Source organism: Bombyx mori, chromosome 1 (genome assembly GCF_030269925.1).
Source record: "Bombyx mori chromosome 1, ASM3026992v2".
Taxonomy (NCBI): Eukaryota; Metazoa; Arthropoda; class Insecta; order Lepidoptera; family Bombycidae; genus Bombyx; species Bombyx mori.
In genome coordinates this window covers 13053875-13078375 of record NC_085107.1, presented here as the reverse complement: position 1 = coordinate 13078375, position 24501 = coordinate 13053875, and the positions used below count along the sequence as shown (strand labels likewise).

General features: G+C 35.4%; 2 protein-coding genes across 11 annotated transcripts in view; one reads left to right on the top strand and one right to left on the bottom strand.

Annotated features, from left to right (window-relative positions):
* Positions 1 to 24501, top strand: part of LOC101738052 (protein scabrous) — a 32825-nt gene that overhangs the window by 733 nt on the left and 7591 nt on the right. Inside the window, exons 2-3 of the mRNA XM_012693582.4 lie at positions 17327 to 17489; positions 18143 to 18310. Of these exons, the coding sequence (XP_012549036.2) occupies positions 17327 to 17489; positions 18143 to 18310 (331 nt within the window). The remainder of the gene's footprint in view (positions 1 to 17326; positions 17490 to 18142; positions 18311 to 24501) is intronic.
* The window catches only part of LOC134199213 (uncharacterized), a 65693-nt gene that overhangs the window by 40428 nt on the left and 764 nt on the right, over positions 1 to 24501 (bottom strand). Inside the window, exons 1-2 of one of the 10 annotated variants that reach the window (XR_009973600.1) lie at positions 15764 to 16056; positions 12976 to 13535 (exon numbers count right to left, since the gene is read on the bottom strand). The exons of 1 other annotated variant lie outside the window; for it this stretch is intronic. The gene's annotated coding sequence lies outside the window, so the exon portion shown is untranslated. Of the gene's footprint in view, positions 1 to 12975; positions 13536 to 15623; positions 16057 to 18307; positions 18746 to 19025; positions 19231 to 19666; positions 19787 to 24501 lie in introns of those variants that run through there. 8 more of the 10 variants (XR_009973601.1, XR_009973602.1, XR_009973597.1 and 5 more) reach the window with 8 other exon arrangements.

Genomic DNA, 24501 nt, shown 5'->3' with positions numbered 1-24501 from the left:
AATATCTTTTTTTATGTATTTTTTTTCATATATTTTTGTGACTTTTTGACAACATTGTTTTTTACTTTGCATCGTTCAATACCTTTAAAACGGTTTGGCATTTATATAAGGCAAAAGGACGATTAAATTTCGTTACTATTTTTTTTTTAAATATTTTCTTAACATTAATTTTATAATGTTATTTTCATATTACAATTTTATTTCATTTATTTAAGTTTGAAGACGGCATCCAAGTTTACTTTTCGGGTAATTAAATATAAGCTTAGTTTGCGGTGAGCATAGACTTCGATGAGACGGTGACTAACACCAGGTTGCGGATCCACCAAGAGAATATAGTATATAGAATATAGTAATATAAGGGTATTAGTCAAATTTTAAATATTTTTAGACAACTTATTAATTGTTCACAGTTAATGGGAGTACCGTAAGCGACGTCATTAGAATCATATTATTTCCTACCTATTTTGCCGTGAAGCAATCATGTGTTCCGACCTAAGATAGAAATGTCGTTAATTCTATAGATTGAAACATCAACCACATGCCTTATGCTAATTATGTAGTTTTAGGCTGCTGTTCTCCGCTTAACTCAGTAGGTATAGCAAGAAAACAGTAGATATAAAAAAAATATTCGATTTATTTATTGTTTTGATTTGGTTCCATTCGAAAGCTCTAACAATAAATATAGCCGATCAGTGAAACTAAAATGTAATACAAATATCATCAGAAATCAGAAATTAAGGTCTAACAGTTGTAATTTCATACTAATTGGACAGAGAACGTAACGGATTCCACAATGACGTCAATATTCATTACTGGAGCCCATAGACATCTATGACGTAAATGCGCCACCCACCTTGATATATAAGTTCTAAGGTCTCAAGTATAGTTACAACGGCTGCCCCACCCTTGAAACCGAAACGCATTACTGCTTCACGGCAGAAATAGGCGGGGTAATGGCACGCTACCCGCGCGAACTCACAAGAGGTCCTACCACCAGTAATTACGCAAATTAAAATTTGCGGGTTTGATTTTTATTACACGATGTTATATCTCATATAGAAGTCAATCGAGAACATTTGTTGAGTACGTATTTCATTAGAAAAATTTGTACCCGCCTGCGAGATTCGAACACCGGTGCATCGCTCAACACGAATGCACCGGACGTCTTATCCTTTAGCCCACGACGACTTCAAAACCAATTCAAATTCAATCTATTAACAAAACAATCTAGGATTTATGCGAAACAATTTTAAAAAATAAGACATTTTCTTATTCTATTAAATATCTAAACACGCTAAACGAAGAAAAAGAGCGAACCCAAGACACGTGTGTCTTGTCACAAGACAAGTGTGTGTGATTGATACACAATTGTTACGATTTCCTTTTAATAAACACGACCCCTGTCCATTTCTCTATAATCGCACATTATTCTATAAAATGTAATATTGCTTTTTTAAGAGTATTCCAATAAAGAGTATTCCAATAAACGTTACTGTATATAAGTTATAGTATATATATACATATAAACCGTACTACAAACGAGCTGCGATAAAAAAAACGAAATCGTTTTTGAGCAGGTGGTGAGCGATCCAACTCGGCTATTGGGACAATACAAACGACTGATATATGCAACGCTAACTCGGACCAATCTCGGCAGACACACGTTCACAGCCACTCGCCATACACAGCCAAGTTCTTTCGATGAATTGTAACTCTTAAAACTACCTGGATTACACTTTTTTTTGTTTAAATGTTGAATTCCGTTGTCGAGATCAGAAGATGTTGTAAATGCTCTCTGGCAGTTTGATCAACTCTGTTACTACCTTAGTATAGATGCGTACTGCATCTATATACATAATTAAAGAGCTTAAAAAAAATAACTGCATGTATTTGATTTTCAGAAAACAAAAAGCAATTTATACGATACGATATATAGTCGCTTATCTAACGATATCGCACAAGTCATATTTTCTTTTATTTAACAGCAGAGATACTGAGCATCTGGGTACTTTGTCAGATTTCATATCGTATCGTTTATTTTAGTCTTCTAGAAGATCGTTTTTTTTTTTTGTTTAATACTTAACAAATTTGGTTTACGCGATATCGTTAGCTAAAAGGACTAAAACGATCACCTGTGACTTAGAGGCACACGCCAAAATCGCGCTCAACCTTTTACTATTGGCGCAACCCGTAATGATTTCAGGATTTGGGTGCCGCTCAAGAAATTGTACATTTCTTTTTTATAATTTTCGCAATATGATACGCAACAATCTCAGTAATAATTCGCAATATCATACGCAATACTCCAGTTTAAGCGCACGCACACACACACACAGCACTGTCAGGGTGATGTGATATATTATCTTACATTGTGTAGCCTTCGGTCTTTTATTATATCGCTATTGCAGTTCAGTGTGACAAGCGAATCGGAAAATCCTGTGTGGGGTCAACAAATAGGCGCTTGGTTCAATACGTGTGCAACTCATATACATATATATACGATTACATCTTAACTATGTAGCTATTTTATAAAAGGCACGATTTTATTCTCATTTAAATTTTTATGAGATAGTATTTTTTTATACTCTACGCCGGTTTTACAAAACTTTTGTTTTTTAACTTCACGTCTCAAGATAGGTCATCGCCTAATAACTACTTAATAATGTGCATACTTTGATCAATTAAATATATTAAAAAAAAAATGTTTTTATATTCCTCCCGTACAAAACGCCAATTTCATATGTAAGGACCTAATATTATTGTATCTGAAACCAACAGTATCAAGTATCTTAGTGTTCGTTTTTTTTTTTCAAAACACATGTAATTCCATATAAAGACATTTGGATACAACAGTCTACCAACGAAATCTTCGAAGTCTGTGCATGAACAAAAAGTCGTTTCCCATAAACATTTATTTCCAAATAGTTTGAACTACATTTTCAATTATTTGACGTAGTGGCTATCCTACAAGGCGGATCAATCGGCAGACACATAGAACAGATTAATGTTGTAGTCTGGAATTAATAGGCATCGGTTCAGTAATCTAGTTTGTAATTACATTCCGACAATGTACGTCTTGCATTTGAACAGTAATTAAAGCTATGCACTAAGGCGTATAAATAGGTATTGAGTATAGTATTGAATTCAATAACTCTGACAGATGCCGTCGACTACGAATATATTTTTTAAAGTTGCGTTAATAATTTTTATATATTTTACAACGTTTAGTCTTCACTTGAACGATAATTTTTTTGGGGGTAGGTGTCAAAAGTGAAACAAGTGCTTTAAGTTTGAAAATTAAAATTAATTCATTTTATTTACATTATAAAGATTTTGTGATCCTTTTGTGTGTCATTAAGTATATATATGCATTTTGGCAATATTTACATGATTTAAGCCAATAAAAATACCACCTGCCAGCACCCCTTGAAACAGAAACATAACTATGTCGCAATTATCTGCGATTGAGGTTGCTCAAAGAAACCTGGAAGAGTGCTTCACGAAAAGAATGGCCGATCTTGAGGCACAGCTTCATGCTGGAGGGCCTGCGAAGGATACAGTCTCCAAGGTTGCGGAGGAATTCCGAACATTCCGGGAACTTATATTCTCTATGTTGAAACTTCTTCGACAGCAGATTGGTGAGTGCACTCGACTGGTTGATGCGATCGAGACCAGACATCGTCGAAAAAACCTCATCTTTCTGGGAGTCCCTGAAGTTCAAAACGAAGACTGCACCGCTGCCATCTTGGATATTTTGCATAAAAAAATGCTTCTGAATACCTCTGCTGCTGACTTCAATGTGTGTCACCGTATAGGAGCTACTAATAAGGATCATCACCGCCCAATCCTGGTCAGATTGAAATGCTTAGATACACGGATGTCGATTTGGAGGACGAAGTCCAAACTTAAAGGTTCTCCTGTGTCCATCAAGGAATTCCTTACAAAATCTCGACAGGCGGTGTTCGGCAAGAGCCGTCAGTATTTTGGTGTGCGTCAATGTTGGACGCAAGACGGGGTCATTATTATCAAGACTGCGGATGGAAATCGTCACAGATTGACCACTATGGATGAGTTTAGCGACCTCGCAGTTAAATATCCTATTGTGGATGGTAAGCCAACATCAGCTAAGGGCAGCGTCTCTAAGGCGGCACCGGCTATCACTGTGAACTCGAAATTGCGGAAGACCTAGTGGCCTGTGTTTGTGTTTTTGTTTTTTTTTTTCACTTTAATTACTTAAGATTATTCGACTTTCACTAATATATTTAGTCTTATGACTTCACAACGTATGTATATCATTATTTTCATTTCACAATTTATGATTTGATGATTTAAATGTTTATCATTGGATTTATTATTTTTCACTTTTACTTTTATTCACGTATTGTTGATGTTGATGTTGATATGTTTCGTGGGTAGATTAGTGGCATCACGGAGTATAATATTGTCATTGGCAAATGTTAATGTGTTTGTGGGTAGTCTTGTTAAAATAATTAATTCTGTAAATTTGACACTTGACAGACTGTTTTAATTGACTGCGTTCACAGATAAAATTTGCCTTGTAGTTTACTTTTTTGAAGTTTTAATCAGAATATTGTTGTGGAGATTTGTTCTTCATTATTCTAATTAATTGTTTTTTTTTTATTGTAAATTATGGCCTTTATTATGTTTTTCGTTATTAATATTCTTTATTTTCTGTTTCTGTTTTATAAGGTATTGTAATATATTTTTTTGTTTTGTATCATCATCCTGTGTATTTCAGCTGGCGGGTGGTGCAGAGACATTGCGCGTGCATTACTTTTAAACGTAATCTTTATTTTTATTTTATGGTAGTATAGTTATATTTATTTTAGTTTATTTTATATATTTATTTATTTATTTTATTATAATAGTATAGTTATAGTTATATTATTCTGTTAGATTTAATTTGTATACAATGGAATGTATTGATGATTCGTTTCTTTCTGCTAATGATTCTATGCTGTCATCTGATAACGATAGTTATTGTTCACTTCCCGATTCCCTTGGAGACTGTATACGGCAGACGTTTGATAAATCATCTGACTGCCTTTTAAATGTATGTCACATTAATGCTCAAAGTATACCAAGTCACTACAATGACTTATTCATTACTTTCACTAACACTAACGTTCATGCTGTCTTGATTTCTGAGAGTTGGCTTAAGCCTCATTTACCTTCTGCTATCTACCCTCTCGATGGCTTTACTTTAATACGGAATGATCGTATCGATGCCCGAGGGGGCGGCGTTGCTATATATCTCCGCAGTAACATTTCTTATAAAACAATAGCTTGCTCGTCTGCTGATTCTTCTACACCTGTGGAATATATCTTTCTTGAAATTTCTATGAAGGGAGCAAAAATTGTTCTCGGTGTCGTATACTGTCCCCCCAACGTCGACTACTTCTCCAGTCTCGAGCCGATTCTGGAATCTTTAGGGTCAGATTATTCACATCACATTATCATGGGTGATTTCAACACCAACTTCATAGCTCCTTTATCCTCTCGTTCCCGTAAACTTCAGGAAATCATTAGGTCTACTGGTCTTCATGTCTTGCCTCTACAGGCTACTCACCACAACATTAATGGCGATGATACTTGGCTAGACCTAATGCTGACCTCCACTCCTACCTCTGTACCCACTCACGGTCAATATCCTGCTCCTGGTTTTTCCCATCACGACCTCATCTTTTTATCCTATACGATTAAACCTCCTAAACCACAGCCCAGGGTTTTGTCCATGCGTAGTTTTGGTCGTATGAATAAGGAAAATCTATGCAAAGACGCTTCTAAAGTGGACTGGGACCAACTAATATCTTCACCCTCGGTAGATGAAAAGGTTCACATATTCAATGAGGTTGTCCTTGGGCTTTACAACACTCATGCGCCTATCAGAAAAATTAAACTGAAACGCCCACCAGCTCCTTGGATGACTGAAGGTATTCGGATGGCTATGAGGCGCCGGGATCGGGCTTTTCGAAAATTTAGGAGGAATCGGTGTAATGATAACTGGACTAAATTTAAAGTGTCGAGGAACCGGTGCAATCAGATGATACGTAACGCTAAACGACGCCACATTCTAGAAAACATAAATTCCGCTTCGCCTGCCGATATTTGGAAATTCCTTGGAACTCTGGGTATTGGCAGACAGCGTCACTCTGATTTTCAGGCGACGATAAGTTTGAATGACATCAACTTTCATTTCTCCTCTGCTACACCACTAAATAATCAAACGAAATGTCGCACCTTGAACTACCTGAATGGTTTGTCTCGACTTAATGTTGACTCCTTTGAATTTTCTTCGGTTGCTGTGGATGAGATCAAAAATATTATCCTGTCCATAAAATCGAACGCCGTGGGTTGTGACAATATAAGTCGCCGTATGATCGTCACAATCCTGGATCATCTTCTGCCAGCTATATGGCACATCACAAATTTTTCCCTATCATCAGGCTCTTTTCCTTCATTGTGGCGTAAGGCTTATGTTCTTCCTTTACCTAAAATTCCTAACCCTTCCCTTCCAAATCACTTCAGGCCCATATCTATTCTTCCCTTTCTATCCAAGGTGATCGAGGCCTGCGTACACAAACAATTGTCGCAGTTTATTTTCCGGAACAACCTATTGAGCCCTTACCAGTCTGGCTTCCGACCAGGTCACTCCACCGTTTCCGCTCTCCTTAAAGTGGTTGGCGACATTAGGACAGGTATGCAAGACACTAAAGTCACAGTACTGGTACTAATTGATTTTTCAAATGCGTTCAATGCCGTCAATCACGATATCCTCCTATCTATTTTGTCCTATATTATGATCTCTCCTACAGCACTGGAATGGTTTTCATCATATCTTCGGGGACGCCAGCAGTGTACTCGTACTGATGACACCTCTTCAAGTTGGTGTAGTGTCAACTCTGGCGTGCCCCAGGGCGGTATTTTGTCTCCATTATTATTTTCTATTTTTATAAATTTCTTAACACATAATCTTCAGTGTGCGTATCATCTGTATGCTGATGACTTGCAGCTTTATAGACAGACGACTGTGGAGTCTATTTCTCAGGCAATAAACCAGCTAAATAAGGATCTGGACTACATATGCAGTTGGTCAACTAAGTTTGGCTTAACTGTGAATCCAACGAAATGCCAAGCCATTATTGTGGGCAGTCCTCGTATGATCCAACGCTTAACTACTATGTCACTCCCACCTATATTCTATAATGGTACAGCAATTCCGCTAAGTTCCGTGGTTAAAAACCTAGGCCTTTACATAGACTCCACACTCGACTGGAAAGCTCAAGTATCTTACGTTGGACAAAGAACCTCTGGAATTCTTCGTGCTCTGTATCGCCTCAAGAATTTCTTACCATCAGCGACCAAGACTATGCTAGTACAAGCCTTGATCTTCCCTATAATTGATTATGGTGATGTGTGTTATTTTGACCTGAATGCAGACCTTCTTAATAAACTTGATCGTCTTCTTAATAACTGCATTCGATTTATTTTTAATCTTCGTAAATATGATCATATATCTTCCTATCGTGCTCAGCTCAAACTTCTACCGATTCGCCAGCGTCGTAATTTACGTGCACTGACGACTCTTCATTCCTTACTTATGTCTCCCGAACCTCCTTCCTATCTAACTTCCTATTTTCAATATCTTCACTCCAGCCATGAGCGGGCCCTACGTTCTCTCAATAGCCTATTAATTCGTTGTCCCACACATAGTTCTAGTTATGTTCGTAACTCTTTCGTCGTGCAATCTGTTCTGCTATGGAATGCGCTTCCTCTCGAGATCAGGACTATTACTAACCGCTGCACGTTCAAGTTAAGGGTTCGGCGAATGCTGTTGGAAAAGTTAGCGGAATCCTCATGAACTTGATGAAATTATTTGTTAAGGAAATTTATTAATATATTCCTTTTAATACTGTATAAACTATTATATGTATGTATGTGTGTATATATGTATGTATGTATGTATGTGTATGTATATGTATATGTATATGTGATTTTGTATATATGTAGATATACTTTTTTTGTATGTATTCGTTACCTAATATAAATTTCATTGCACCTACCACTATTTACTCTGCACTACCTTTGGTTGACTGGTAGAGAATGCCTTAGGCATTAAGTCCGCCAATGTAAATTTTACATGAAGTGTAATAAATAAAATAAATAAAAATAATTAGTCGGGTGTAATAATTAATTGTTCCCAGAAACACTAATAATATCTGTCATGAGAACAGTAAAGGCAAATAACGGACTTCATTGTTATTACTAAACACAATGTACGACTGTTAAAAATCAGAAGACGCGTCAGATCCATGAACCCATTGGGTTTTACAGGTATTTCCACAGAATTGTGAGCAATTACGTCCTAAGGGAAAACGTTGGATGCGGAAGGCGGAGGATCGCATTCTGTGGAAGGCATTGGGGAAGGCCTATGTCCAGCAGTGGGCAGATAAAGGCTGATGATTATGACATCCTAAGACAATATATTATAAATGTTTCAGTAAGCTGTTTCTTCAGACGAATATTTATTCAAACCCTACGAACACAACACAGTTATTGTTTAAACGGATTTAAACTAGTCTAGCCGTTTACCTTAATAAAAAAAAACAATTAGTGAGATTTCATTATACAAAGACGACATAAGATGCACATCGTACCTATTTTCTTAATAACTTAAAATCTATTTACATTTTATGTTGTAGATACTAATTTAATGAAAATCCGAATTCTGTTGTCACGCATCGATACATTTTCAACAGAGAAGCAATTGTAACTGTCAGCATTGCAAAGCGCAGAACGAAGAGCTCTTCACGGCCTCACCACGCCTTAGGCTTTGAATTCCCCCAAGACGTGTCATAATATAAAAGTCGTAAATTCAGAAGTGGTATTCGTCCGCCGTTGTGAAACGAGAGCCCTCCATGAACCAGGCCATCTGATCGAGCGCGATTACTCCAGCCCACTTCCCCACTTCAAGGCCGCCTAGAACGTTGTAGCCAGAACGATGAGTGAGGACCTATTTCGTTTTGTCTATACTTCTATACTAATATTATAAAGAGGAAAGATTTGTTTGTTTGTTTGTATTGAATAGGTTCCGAAACTACTGAAACGATTTCAAAAATTCTTTCACTGTTTGGAAGCTACACTATTCTCGAGTGACATAGGCTATAAACTGTTTTTTGAAAAGAATAGGGATCCTTACTAAAAATCCAATAATGTAACCAAAAGTGTAAAAAAATTACCTTTAATTTTTTTTTTTATCGCGTGCCCTGCGAAAACTATTGTTGATAGAATAAAATAATGTACTACGACTTTGTAGAACACATTATTATCTACAAAAAGTGTCGCGACAGCATATGTCTATTATATTAGTTATGCCGCAACAAGTGTTCTTTTATTTAAAAAAATAAAACAACGTCAAATATCGTTGACATTTTTGTTAAAGACCAGAGCGGAGCCGGAGCGGGCCGCTAGTAAATACATAAACTCGTTATCGAAGCCCGAAACACACAAGAAACAGTAAAGGTAATAATGAATAAAGGTGCTAAAATTTTCTTGTCACTAGAAGCGATCTCTACCACGCAGCCTTATCTTTTTATTTTAGCCTTCGAGGATTTTATAGTTCTGACGTGAAACAGGTTCCTTAGATGGATGCACCAGATCGCATTAAGATCCTCTGCTGATCATTAACGATTGTAAGAAAATTAATGTTCTATATTTCAGTTACCGTGGCAAAGGTTATTATAGTACCTACATTGTTACTATGATTTTAATTCTGAGTGTATGTATACCGCTAAGCAAGACTAGTTTAAGTCTAATTTATTGATTAAAGATTCATCGAAACATTGTCAAATAAAGTTTTATTTGTCTCACAGGAATTCTCAATATACCCGATCTAGCGGATTTTACTACATAATTTTGGAGTATGTCTTTGCTTTCTTTGCCTACAAGTAGTATTATTATGAATAAAAAATATTAATCCAACATTTATACGTGTACTTAAAGCAATAGTCAATATGTGATACGAAGATAAATATTCATTAATGAACGGTACATAATTTCTGAGTCAGGAGTTGGATAAAATTAATTACACATTCACGAACGCTTTAAGAGCGATGTTTTAAAAAGAGCTAATGAATACAAAGTATCCATACAGCATTCTGGTTCGAAATAGTCGCATACTCATCTATTTATGTTAACTGTATTGTCGGAACGGACCCAATGAGCACCTGCTCAACCGATATGCAGCGTTCGACCTTCGCTGTACTGATGCTCGTTTTTGAAATCACATGCCGCGAACCGCATCCATCCCTATTAATTGGAATTACGCGGATAACTTTAATGCACCAGTGAATTTAATAGTAATGAGCGTAAAAATAACAATAATTGCGTCAATACTTTGAAACAAAACGGGGTAGGTACATAGAAGTTTGAATCTTAGAATATACCTATGTATATATATTTTATTGTTAAGATGGGTGGACGAGCTCACAGCCCACCTGGTGTCAAGTGGTTGCTGGAGCCCATAGACATCTATAACGTAAATGCGCCACCCACCTTGAGATATCAGTTCTAAGGTCTCAGTATAGTTACAACGGCTGCCCCGCCCTTCAAACCGAAACGTATTACTGCTTCACGGCAGAAATAGGCAGGGCGGTGGTACCTACCCGAACTCGAACTCACAAGAGGTCCTACCACCAGTAAAAGTATATAGTATTTTCTTAGTTTTTCGCGAGTCGTATACAATTAAAATTATTTTTACGGTTTAATCTTGCGTTTATTGAAAGATGTATTTTTAATTATGTTTTCGTCTCCGTAAAACTCTTATACGACCTGCGAAACCGACTACAGCAGTACTGAGTATGCGATACTTATAAAAGAGACGAATTAAAAATTTGATTTGATTTAATTTGCATTCCTCGAATCCCATCTATAAAACAAGAACGATTATAAAATTTGATTCAAAGATACGCATATCTGAATTGGCTATTCCAACTCTTTTCACTTGTTTATGGATGTTTAATGGAAGTCTGAAATCGGCGGGAATAATTGATAAATTTCTTTATTTCAGTAAGCCACTAACTCTGCTAGTATATTATTTGCTCATGTTTTATTGTCTTAAGCAATACATTTACATGGACTAAACGGAACTCGCGTTCCCTCTTATGTTTCAATATTATTATAATATAAATTTGACGATTGCTTTAGCGCATTTAAAATTACATTTAATTGCAACAATAAAATTAAAGTATAAGCCTTTTACAAACGACAATATTTTAACAGAGTCTGTTTCGTGGAACATCTCGAGATGCATGATGCAATAAATGAGCCTGTTTTAATGCTTGCTATGCAAAGAAGACACCTGCTCAACTCGAGTTCTGCTCCTATAAAACCTGATATTTTATTTTAAACTAAGCAATACAGTCGTTAATTTTAATTATTTTTAGCGGCCCACCTGTGTCCACTGTAAATTTTTAAACGTAATTACCCAGTAGTATTTTGTAAAATACATTTTAATGCAATTATACTGTTTTGCACTTGCGTTATTTTTATATTATCATTGCATATTAGCGTTCGTTGGACTTCTTAGTGGCAGTGCTGTTTTACAGAGATGGTATTGCTGCATTGCCTAGGCTTGGCACGAAATCATGACGCGATATACTTTAAAGGTCTTTCTTTATGATGACTGAAGCACTAAGTAGCGAAGAGTTAATCTCGTACCGCATTCACACTACTGTTCCTATAAGTTCCGGCAGCTACTTGATACAAAGGAGATCGGAAGCTCACCAACTCATTTAAACTTAAAAACGTGCTAGAGAAAACAATAGAACAACCAGACTGGTTTTTACTGGTGGTAGGACCTCTTGTGAGTCCGCACGGGTAGGTACTACCACCCCGCCTACTTCTGCCGTGAAGCAGTAATGCGTTTCGGTTTGAAGGTGTAGCTGTTTAAACTATACTGAGACCTTGGAGCTTATATTTCAAGGCTCTTTTACGTTGTAGATGTCCATGGGCTCCAGTAATCACTTAACACCAGGTGACCTGTGAGCTTGTCCACCCATCTAAGCAATAAAAAAATAGACATAATGCTTTTTTGTGATGCTATTTGATCGCAATTAACACAAGGCAGCATACAAATAGACAGCAAATATCACATCCGACACTTTACGAGGCACTTCTAAATGTTATTATTTATGTAATTATGCAGAAACTGAACTGAAATTTCACCGTTAACACAGTGCTAAAGCTTTACCTCGATTAATTATTACCGACGTTTGTAAGTTCATAGACTGACGCTAGCTTCTCTGATATTCGACTCCGAAGTTTCGGAGTTCGAGTCTTAGACTAGGCAAGTTGTCTAACTCAAGTTATTCTGTGACTTTCAAAGCTACGCTAATTGATATTAATTCTGGTAGATCGTACGTCATTAGCGCCAACGGCTTTTAGCGGAATGTGAAGTTATTCAAAACATTACCACATAGCGTTACATAACTGTGAGCTTTTCAATTAATACATTCTACTAGCATAGCGTGTATCAGTAATCAAAGAAATGTATACCATTCTAAGTCTAGGATAAAATTTGATAGATCTATATCTATAGCGTTTTGATCCCTTCTCGGAGCCCATGGGGAGGTACCGTATTACTTTGCACGTGAAACTAACCATTTACTACTTCACTAGTGTTCGCCGAATGATCAAAATTCGAACATAATCACTAACCCCTCGAGATTAAGGTTCGTTTTGAAGGAAAAACTATATTCCAATTTGATTTTATTGTTAACGCTAAAACGTTCATTTCAACTAAATATTTAAAAATAGGAAGAGAATCGATTGACTAATACATATTTACATAATAATATACATATGTACGTATATATAAATTTCTCTACGGGTTTTAGGTTTTTGAGTTGACGTGAGTAATTGAATGTTATTAGGATTTTGAAATTCAAAATGTTATTTTTATTTTAAGCTCAACCAATGATTTATTATATATAAATAAATACATTATATGTAATATAGTATATTATAATGGTTTTATTATAATATTATATCAGGACAACAACAACAGTGAGCCGTTCGATCATATACACTTTGTAGTTTTTATATGGGAACAATTTTTTAAGCGCTTGACTTCACTTGAGAAATATTTAAGATGTTTAATTTACACTATTTAACGACAATTGTTATTCTATGGTTTCCTATGACCCACGTAGGCAATCAATGTTTTTAGTAGTTGTTGTTTTTGGCGAAACAAAAATAAATTGTGATACAATAGCGCCTATCGCATATCCCGATTCGAAGTTTGACAAGCTATTTCTGATTACTTCTTTCTCACTTTGAAATGTGCATTATATTATTCAAGACAAGGTAAATCAGAATAGAATACAATACGAAAACGATAAAATAGTGATGTTGCGATGAACATCTGGCGTTTGTGTTTATTTATAGTCCAACCGGAAGTAGAGCTGTGAGCCCACATCCGGCGCCGACAAACGAAGCGCGTGCCTAACCGCCGGCTGAAAAAAAAAATCATTTAGCGTATATTTAATACTGGTGGTAGGACCTCTTGTGAGTCCGCGCGGGTGGGTACCGCCATCCTGCCTATTTCTGCCGTGAAGCAGTAATGCGTTTCGGTTTGACGGGTGGGGCAGCCGTTGTAACTATACTTGAGACCTTAGAACTTATATCTCAAGGTGGGTGGCGCATTTACGTTGTAGATGTCTATGAGTTCCAGTAACCACTTAACACCAGGTGGGCTGTGAGTTCGTACACCCATCAAAGCAATAAAAAAAAAAATTAAAAAAAAACACAAAAACCTAGTTTGCTTTATGAATCGTGGACATCCAAAATCATAGAAAGTGTCGCATGTTTTCAAAGGCTTTCTCGAATCGTACATGTAGTAGTTTCAAACTATATCAAAAGTGCTAATGAAATCGCCAAAATTTCTTTAAGTCATTAAACTAGACAATGAAGTCCATTTATCAACACGACCACCTTTGATATACATAATATGTTGGCTATAACATCTTATCTACAACATAATTGTGTATATGTTTAGCAAAAGCTAATTTGTCCGGAGTAAGAAATTTAATTAATCCTTTTATTATCCGTCCGCGGAACAAAAATAAAACTCGGAAACATTAAAACCGGGAGCTACTAAATTAACTAAATTTAAATTCACAAGGTTGAGTTTGCGACGCGGCACTTCCTACTGCAGAGGTCCAACACTCCGAATTTTTCGACCTCAATGTCTAACAAAGGCAGGTGCTATTTCTAATGTCTGTCGTTTTATTTCGTCGGCATGTGGCCACCGTCTACAAGTCATCTGCCACCCCACGAATGTTCGGGCTATCCTTTTTATAGATTAAATTACATTCGATTCGAGAGGCTTTTTATTGTGATATAGAGGCGGATTTTAATGGGGTGCCTTTGCATCTGCTGGTGTTTTAATAGGAATCGACAAAAAAAGGTTTGCTTACATATCTATCTACTTCCTCTTCGTGCACACTCGTACATACATATATAGACTTCGTGATACCGTATAAATTTAAGATACTTATATTTATTTTTGCTACAGACATAATAGATTGGGGAAAAAGTCTTTTTGCATTATATAGGTAGTATGTATGAACTTGTAATAAAATCTCTTTGGCTATTATACTATTTGTATCTGGCTGGTTTTGGTATCAATAAAAGTTTAAATTTTAAAGAAGATATGTAATTCCAAATTCAAATTAGGAAAATGTGTGATTTTTCCATAATAAAAAAAAAAAATAGTTTCTTGATCGGGCTGGGCAATATGGAGGAATTTAAGTAATATCTTACTTACTTACTTACTCAAGTAATACAAGACAGGTGACCCTGACACTAGACCGGGAAACCGCTATAAATAAGAAGAAGAAGACCGTGGAAATAGCTGATGAACACGTTATTAACACTTATATGTGGTATTAACTAAGAAAGATACGTACAAGCTCCAGATTCCGAGCCAAAGAACAGTACTTACTAAACTTACATAGTCCACCCAGTACTTAAAGTTTAAACGAGTACTTAGACACCAAAAGTTAAAATATGCTAAGACATTTCTAGTTCCTTGAACGTCATTACGGTTACCAACTGCAAACTTGATGTACACGACTAGCAAATATGTATAACGAAGCAAAATTAATTAATTTTTGTTGCAATTTGCGTTGCTTTCGCAAATAAAAGCTCCGTGAAACTGTAACACAATAAACTCTGTCATTGTCCGGATTTGAGTGGCACAAAAAACCTTAGCTCCGGCTCGCAGTTTTTGGTAACGCCATAATTTAGATTGTTAAATTTATATCATACTAAAACATACCTCATTATAAACAAAGCGATATATATTTTGGTTTTAAAACATTATTAATTTAGTTCTAGGCGCATCAAATTAGACATATGTAGTTCATTTATAGCATTATTCTGTCTGGACACAGAAGTAGATGTAATAGGTATATGTGGCTTCAAGTAACTATAGTCTGTTGATACTCTGAATGCATGATTAATTGACTGCAGGAATCAAAAATATAATATCAACCAGTGCAGAGTTTATATATATCACTATCCCCAATAATAAGACTTACCTATATACATATTTTTATTTGTTTTTAAAACATAAGTTACACTGCCTGGCACGAATAATCCGTAAATACATTTATATTTAATACCTTGCATGTACATAACTTACACATCTACACGATGTTAAGTGAAGTTATTAACGTACCCCGCTTCATACAAGATTATGTGGGATCAGGCAAATTCCAATTACATCCTTCTTGGTTCTAAATATACACTGCACGATTGAAATATTTATTCAATAATGTATTATCTGTATGTATTTGCGTAGGTATTTTGTGCGGTCATTTTTCATATGAACTTCTGCCAATAGATTAGATATACAGGCACCTGATGTTATCATCGAGCCCGCGATAATTTTATTTAAAGTGACGAACTTAAAATAAATATTTAACATCTTTACGATAGGCACAGAACACGGAAATTATTATGCTGATAAAGATTTTTGATATTTTGGCTGGCCACTCGTGAAATTTGTTTGCGACGAGTAGCGATATCGTCTTCCAATATTGAAAATAATTGTCGAAGTCGGATTGGGGTTACGCGTATTCTTTACAATACGATCGTCCTGCTTTTTATTTAGGAACTGCATCATCTCTGTGCGGCAGACATAGACTGGCCTGTGCCATTAACTTGGGCAGGCTTACGATATGCCTTTTCCAACTTCAAATAAAGATTGATTAAAAACTACTGATTCAGATATTCATTCGCGATGTTCTTTCTGCCTGTTCAATTTTAATAGTTTTAATCAATTGTATTAGTTCATACCCTTGTAGGTTTGAGCCTTTTTTTCTTTTTATGTATGGACAGTGGCTACGGCTTTATTAAATATATCTAACAATGCAGACTATTCATGAAGAAATTTGGCTGTGTGATGTCGGCCAAGATTAGTATCATTACATCTCAATCCGTTAAATTTCGTAAAAGGTTTCTAAGAAAATCACCGGAGAATGCAGCATATTGCGATGCTACGACCACCAACTGCAATTTATTAGTGTTAAAGTATATTGCAAAATTGCACGGGTGTTTATCCACTGTCCTACCCATTTTGCCGCGAAACAATCTTGTATTTCTACTTAAATAATGGAACTGACTTTATGCAATAAAACTGAGAGTTCGTCATTATGTCTCAGGTGGTCATCATATGTCTATGAGCTATACTAATCATTTATAATCGTGTTTACTAGAAAAATATGGATCACAAAAAAAAAAGGTATTGTGCCTGAAATCATCGAAATCGAACTGAACATAACATTACTCTTAAACGTTACTGAAGGCAGTTCAACTTTCCACTTTAGTATTATTTAATAACTGTTGAGCAGTAACGTTGGCGATTAATTAGTTCCGTTGAAACACTATTAACCGGAAGGTTGTTCAGGAGACACGGTATTGGTCGCTCATTGTTGCATTACAAAGCTGGGGTACGTCACTGGGCTCGCTTATTTTTGAATTATGACTCTAGTAAGCTTCGTAGGCCTAAATAGTATTATTTCTATATGGTTTTATTAAACAATTATGTGGACTTTAAATTTACCAGATGCTTATTTGATTTCACCATCATTTCTGTTTGTAGCACATTAGCTTGTATCATATATGTGATCACTTCAGGCATTATGTATAACTACGTAATGATTCTCATTTGTACTTTATTATAATAACATTATCTTCTCTTATTTCTTAATATATTTACCATTCGATATTTTTCTTGTAGACACAAACGTTCTACGCCAACCAACAATTACGAGAGAAATGAACAGGCAACACTCCAATGGGCCAAGACCTCCATGAAAGAGCTGAAGATGGAGATCAGGGAAATCGGTGAAAGCGTCAACAACTCAGCCCTCCTCCGTCAACTGCACATCATACGTAATGAGGTCAGTGAACAGCACAATGCTTTAGTAATTTTCGCATGGATTGGGATCACTGTTCGGAATAATCCTAATAGGAAGAAATCGTGCTCCGGTTCGATAACTTGTAGTTTCTTGACTTCGGTAACTATTTAACATTTTTCAAACTTTTAAATCCAATACCTAAGTGAAAAATTCACTATAATCGAAATAGAAAAGGGGTTGCGTAGAAGAGAATATCATATATGATAATGTCACGCAACTTCATACGATTAGTCATCGTTCACGCGAGCATCAATCAAGACGAGAGATTAGGAAGCAACATTGGCTTGGTAATTAACGAATAATTCATAATATTTGTTGATATTTGAAAAAATATTCTTACTTGATATCCTCGTTTGTATTCGAGAAACTATCCCTGTGTAGATCTGCCCTAAGTCAAACTCTATTTAATCAATTTAGATTTGAGATATTGAGTTAAATTGTGATTGAAGTTGCGAATGGAAGTTAGTTGAGACGTTTACGTAAATTATTGTGTTTCGAAAATATATCCTCACCGTGATTAGTGAAACCTGATTTAGTACGACCTGCTATCGAATGAATAAAGTACAATCTGCATTAGTGAGTACCGTACATAAGCACTTACCAACAATTTAAACCTAAGTTATTTTTTGTTGAAGCTAAAGCAAGCCCTTACCGAGACCTCGGACTTAGCGCAACTTGCTCGCACTCAAGAAGCCAGGCTAGACAAGATGGACAATGAAGTTGGCAGGCTCAAATACGAAGGACAACAGATGAGGAGTACTGTGGCTGAATTACGAACCCACGTCAGCAAGCTGGTCAAAGAGGTGAGTACACGTCGTACATTATACGTTCCTATACGACAATTGGAAGCGAAAGGGCCTTTTTAACACAGCCTCCCTACCCGATAAGGTGATTTATTAAGGTAACTTTGAATGGAGTGCCTCTAAATTCTAACCGAACGATCGAATCTTAAATGTACAGTACGCTACGGTTGATTAATCTTCTTAAGGTGAGAATAAAACTATTTAATGACAGGTATTAAACTGTAGTGTAAAAGCTTAGAAAGTATTCTCAAAGAAAAGTAAATTTCTTTAAATTACTGAAAGTATGCAAGAGGATGAATTTATTTATGAGGATACGCTTCTGTAAAGTGCCATTGAAATGTTTTTTTTATCTTCCTTCTTGGAGAAACATATTACGTAAGACGTTATTAATTCCAAGTCTGAATATTTTAAGATCGGATTTTTTCTGTTGAAACTCTGAGATTAACGGTAATGATAAAAAATTCCAACTTCCAAAATATTATTTAAGCTATAGTTACAAGAAAATCTAATATAAGTATTTCAGATCTAATGCTAACTTCAGATCTAAACTGATAGAAAAAGCGTTTAACATGCTATTTTTATTGTTGACTAGCTGACCCGGCAGACATCGTAGAGCCTTAATCGATAAATAAAAGACCTAAACTTTTGTTTATAATAAACTTAAAACAAATAATAGGAATTCGTCCGATGGGGGGCGACGAGGGACAACACATCAAAGGGAAAACAAAATTGTAATTTTTATTTAATTCCGAGCATTTTCATATTCATCTACCTTTTAAGCCTTCTCTGGACTTCCACAAATAAGTCAAGACCAAAATTCGGCCAAATCGCTCCAGTCGTTCTCGAGTTTTAACGAGACTAACGAACAGCAATTCATTTTTATATATGTATACATATACATAGATTAATAACATAAAACCCTGAAAAACATATTTTGAGAAAACCTTTATGTTTATAATAAAGTATATAATTATAAGATCTCATACAATAAATAAGATCAATAATGTCATGACCGTCTTGTTTATCTGTGTTTATAAAAAAAAAACAATATGACAAAGTTACGTAATGGTCGTTAATCTGTTGATGTTTTTTTTTTTTATTTCATTAGAGCTAGTATGGTGGGCAGCGGCTTGGCTTTACCCCTGGCATTGCTGAAGTCCATGGGCTACGGTAACCACTCACCATCAGGTGGGCCGTGTGCTCGTCTGCCTACAAGGGCAATAAAAGAAATAGCTGATGCAAAAAAATTCAAACTATCTTTTACGGAAATAGATTCAAACTATAAGTCACAAAAAATGAAGCTCAACTACTATCAAAATTGTAACTAGAACCACGTGTTTAAACAGATATAAATACCTTTCCTAAAAAACCCTTATCGCGGACGTGCCACTCAAGCTTTTGACTGGATATGTAAATACATTTCAGAATAAGAAACTTTTTCCTCCAATCTTTTTTCATGAGCTTTGAAAAAAAAACCTGAAAAAAAATAGCGAACCTATTTAAATTTTCGCCTGCTCCACGAAATACAAGTCCGATTTGAAAACTTACTTTTACCGATACTAATACAAGATTATTATATTTGGGATCAATTTATAGATGTAGCACACTATTTGGACAACGATGATTTATTTAAGTGTTTTTACTTTTCCTACCGCGAACATTGACTGGTTTGATTTAGTAAAATAGCAATCCCGGGTACCTTTAGAATAGAATTATTTTCTTGAGTTAGGTGTACAATGTATTTTGCAAGCCATTATAGCAGAGCGTCTGTTACTGCGTCGAATTCAATTAAATATTGAACAGTATTGAATATAGCTAAAAGGCCGTCTCCGCCCTTCGAGCACATTGTTTTCGATATTTTGCCCTAAATTTATCAGAACCCATGAGATGATTCACGGTTCAACTGGCTCCTTGGGATTGAATCTTTTATATTATGTAAAGGTTTCCTAGCATTATGAAGGGGCGCTTTAGCTTCCTTTTCTATTCGGGCGGGGTACGCTTATTCGATTTCCATATCTCCGCCGTAAGCGCGTAGTGTGTACGCTGCCTCGCTAAACCGTTCATCAATTTGGTTTTAAAACCGATAGATACGGCGCTGTTCGTTTTTGTGAAAATCTGTTGGGTTTGAAAACGTTACGAATGAAATTATTAATCATCTGTATACGTTAGCACGATAGTATCGCTTTCGGTTTCGTTTGAAAGAAGCACTAATGCTTTGAAGGATAACGTTGAGTTTCATTCGTAAATATAATAATAACAGGTGGTGTCCCTCTTCACGGTCGGTGGTCATAACCGTAAGCGCGACCGTTGTAGCCGCAACTTTTTATCGCTCGATATGCTTTCAAATTAGGAATAAAATTTTAATATTAATAATCGGATTCTCAAATCTAAGATAACGTGTTCAGAAACCGTTCGTATTTAGGTTGTCTAAATAAACCGCAAATAAATAGATTTGGAGAACATTGAAACCGAGCTGACAGCAACAGTAGCTAATAGAAAGAACGATAATCGAGGAAGCTTTAAAGGTATAATTTGTAAATATTAATGAACTGTGACGGTGTTATATCAAAAAACTGTTTTTGTACGTTTAAATGCCTAATGCTAAATCTTAAGAGAAAGTGATGTCCACGTAGAAGCTGCAAGAGTAAAGTAGAGTAAAATATATTTCAAAATTATTTAATTTAATGTTACGTTTAGGCTTACAGAAAAAAATATGTTTATTTTGTTTCACACTTAACACGGAGATGAAAATGACAAACAATGCTACTTTCCTATTTCCACAAGTCATAAGAGTGATTAGAAAGACAATTTCATTTCAAATTAGTTAAAACGTAAGACGGAATTAAACCGCAAAACCGTTTTTTAATGTTAATAATACATATTATATCGTGAAATCAGAAACGTGTTGAATATAGTTTGAATAAAATGAAATCGGAATGAATAGGAGTGGAATTTCATTGCAAAAAACCTGTACAATGAACGTACAATACGGGATTCATGGGACACAATGAAGCTTTGAGCAAATCGACAAAGGCTAGCGCGGGCCGGGCGTGGTATTCTGTACTCACAGAAATACAGAAAAAACCTAAATAAAATGAGCCCCGCAATTTGTATTACAAATAAACATAAATCTCATGCAAATGTGCTTTCGTTTAAATAAAAAATTGTATGCAATATATTTTCATTTTGTGCAAGTATGTCGTTATGTAATTTTCACTCCAGAACCCGCAACCTGTTCTCAACAACGTTCAGTTTGACAATACCTTTTTGTTTAACATTAAGGTTAATAAGGTCGAACCTGACCCATTATACAGTTTGTTTTCGATTCGTAGCCGTGAGAACATACGGTTGGATATTTCGCTTGACCTGTGGGAATATCGCCACCTCGGTGCACGACTCTGAGGGACCCCACATGAAATTCACACGAAATCCGATGCCCGGTAATTTGGTAAAACGATAAAAATACACGCAACACATGCTTGTTTACATTACAGGAATGTGTTAGTGAATTATTAACAAGGTTCGGAAAGAAGGTAAGATTTTTTTAAGCTATAACAAAAAGAAAGAATATCACTGAAGTGGTTGCACAACAAGTGATCTACATGAACCTTACCCACGATTTTGAGCCAAGTTTATGTGTTTTATAAAATATAAAATATGAATTAAATTGCGATTAGCGTTTGCATATATGAAGCAAGGTAGTGGTAGATTTTTTATTGAGATGATTGAACAAGTTCTAAACTATAGATATCAAGATTGGAGCCACCCATCTTGAGACTAAAGGTGAACTTCTAAATTTTTTAATGTTTAGGCGTATTATATTGTTTATTAATAGATTTTCATTAAGATTCACTTGTTTAATAAATACTGACGAAGTATAGAGATTTGAAAAAAAACAATGGAAATTTTTCTAAAAGTTAAATGTCAAAAGCAAAAGAGAAAATTTAGTAGACGAATCTAAATATGGTATGTAGAACATCTGTTAACCTGTTTAACTTTTTCTTTTTTTTTAATTAGTTAAAGAAAGAATCCAATTCTTTAGTTGCTAAGATAACACTGGCCTACAACCATTTTGGTGCCGGAGATTTTAGACCTGATTTTAAGTATGTCTATCAAATATGTAATCAATATGGCCTCTAGTTCCTGAGAAAAATAATTTATTTATTTTTACAAAAAATGTATATAATATTGCCATTAAACATCGAGAAATTGTCTTATGCGTGATTTTTTCGAATGACACTGACTCGGGCATTCTCGCATGATTCCCCAGCAGTAGTCGGCTATCATAGGAGTTTCCCATCTTCCTTGGTATCTATTCTCCATTGTTTTTATGTCTTGGTATAAACGTTCTCCTTGTTCTTCACTTAGTTCTCCTGAATCGTGTTGAAAATGATCTAAGTGACTGTTAAGATAGTGTAATTTTGTACTCATATTACAGCCTAAATATTTGAATCGAACCAGCATATCTTCTACTAATTCTACATAGTTGTCAACCTTATGGTTTCCGAGGGAATTTTGTACAATTACTACAAAGATTTCCGCGCAAGCCTTTCCACTTCAATCATAGAAGTCTCCAATTTAGTGGTGTCGTTTATTAATTGACGTATTTGAGGTCCATCAAAGATACGTACTTTTAGTTTTTCAGTACTTAAATTGTGAAATAAACTGAAAACGTTGACCATTTTTGTCGAGAGCCTTAACAAATTGCTTCATTAGCCTTAATTTTATATGTAACGGTGGAAGAATGATTTTTTCTCTTAAAACCAAGGGCTCATATATAACATTTTTTCCCCAATAACAGCATCTCATGCCAATTTTTTTGAGTCCAAATTCATTAGATGAAAAGAACTGCAATAAGTTTCGTTCTCTCGTACGATATGTAGACTCTCGAACGTCTGAGTAAAGGCAATTTATTTCATTTAATCTTGGCACTAGTAATTCAGCACGTTCCTTCGAAAGATTTGTCTCCGATGGGGTCATTAAGCTCATTCTGTGAAAATTGCTTAGGATTTGATGATTTCCCGCAGTATTTAGCCGTCATCTACTTGGAAAGTAATAGGTGTTTCAGTTTGATCCTCCTGAGATTGCTGCACTACCTGGAGAGAAGCTGGTATTGGAACATTTTCCGAACGAGGAAGAGATCTTTGTGCTGAGGGAATATTAGGGTATTTCCATTTATGGCGTTTGTTTTTCTTGATGCCCACTATATTAGTCATACAAAAGAAACAGTCGTCACAATGTTTTTTTTTGTTCTCGCCATATCAAAGGCACCCCGAACTTCAAAAGCTTACGTGTGCCTTTCTCCCATTATCGCAGATGTTCAACGCATATTTTACATACTTGATAAAGCCACACTTTATCTTGGTGTCGAATTTCAATACCGAAGTAAGCAAAATACAAACGACTCACAGTGTTTCTAATCGATTTACGCTGATTTTCCAGTATGTATTCACCACAATCATAACAAAATAAACCAGGATCGTGAACACAACATCTGGACGTACTGGCCATAATGAAATAGTAAAATAAACTTTATCGATTTATTGTAATAATGTCAATTATTTGCAAACAAACGGGTAAAAATTTAAAATGAGGGTATTAGATAAACTAGAGCTAATGAGTTAAAATGACGTATGTCAATATATTGTACATTACCTACTTTATCGACCACAGACACAAAAAAAGCTGCAACAAAAAAAAAATTTTTTTTGTAGGCCTGTGTAATCTCTAAAACATCAAGATTTAGATTTAATTGACCAATTCAAATTGGATGATAAGATAATCAAAGTTTAGACCCACTGAAAAGATACAGCGAGAAACTCAGTGGGCTATGAATACAAATAAATGATCCACAATGCATATAAGTAAGGTTGAATTAAAGCAATAAACCGGTGTTGTAAGTAATAATAGAAATTTAAAATAGTATAAATTAAAAGACGTGAGGCGGCCAAAATAAGATTTAAACAAAAATGTTCAACTTGTAAACAGAAATAGCGGGCAGCTGTATATACCGTATATGCGTCCATGTACAAACTACCAGCCCAAAAGAAGCAACAGGGTCATATCCCTTGGTCGTATATCGTATAGGGTCGTATATCAGAAACGGATCATTGAGAATCGGAATGAATCTTTGTATCATTTAAACACCCATTTTACTTACAGAGTATTTTTTTTTTTAATTATATTTGGGT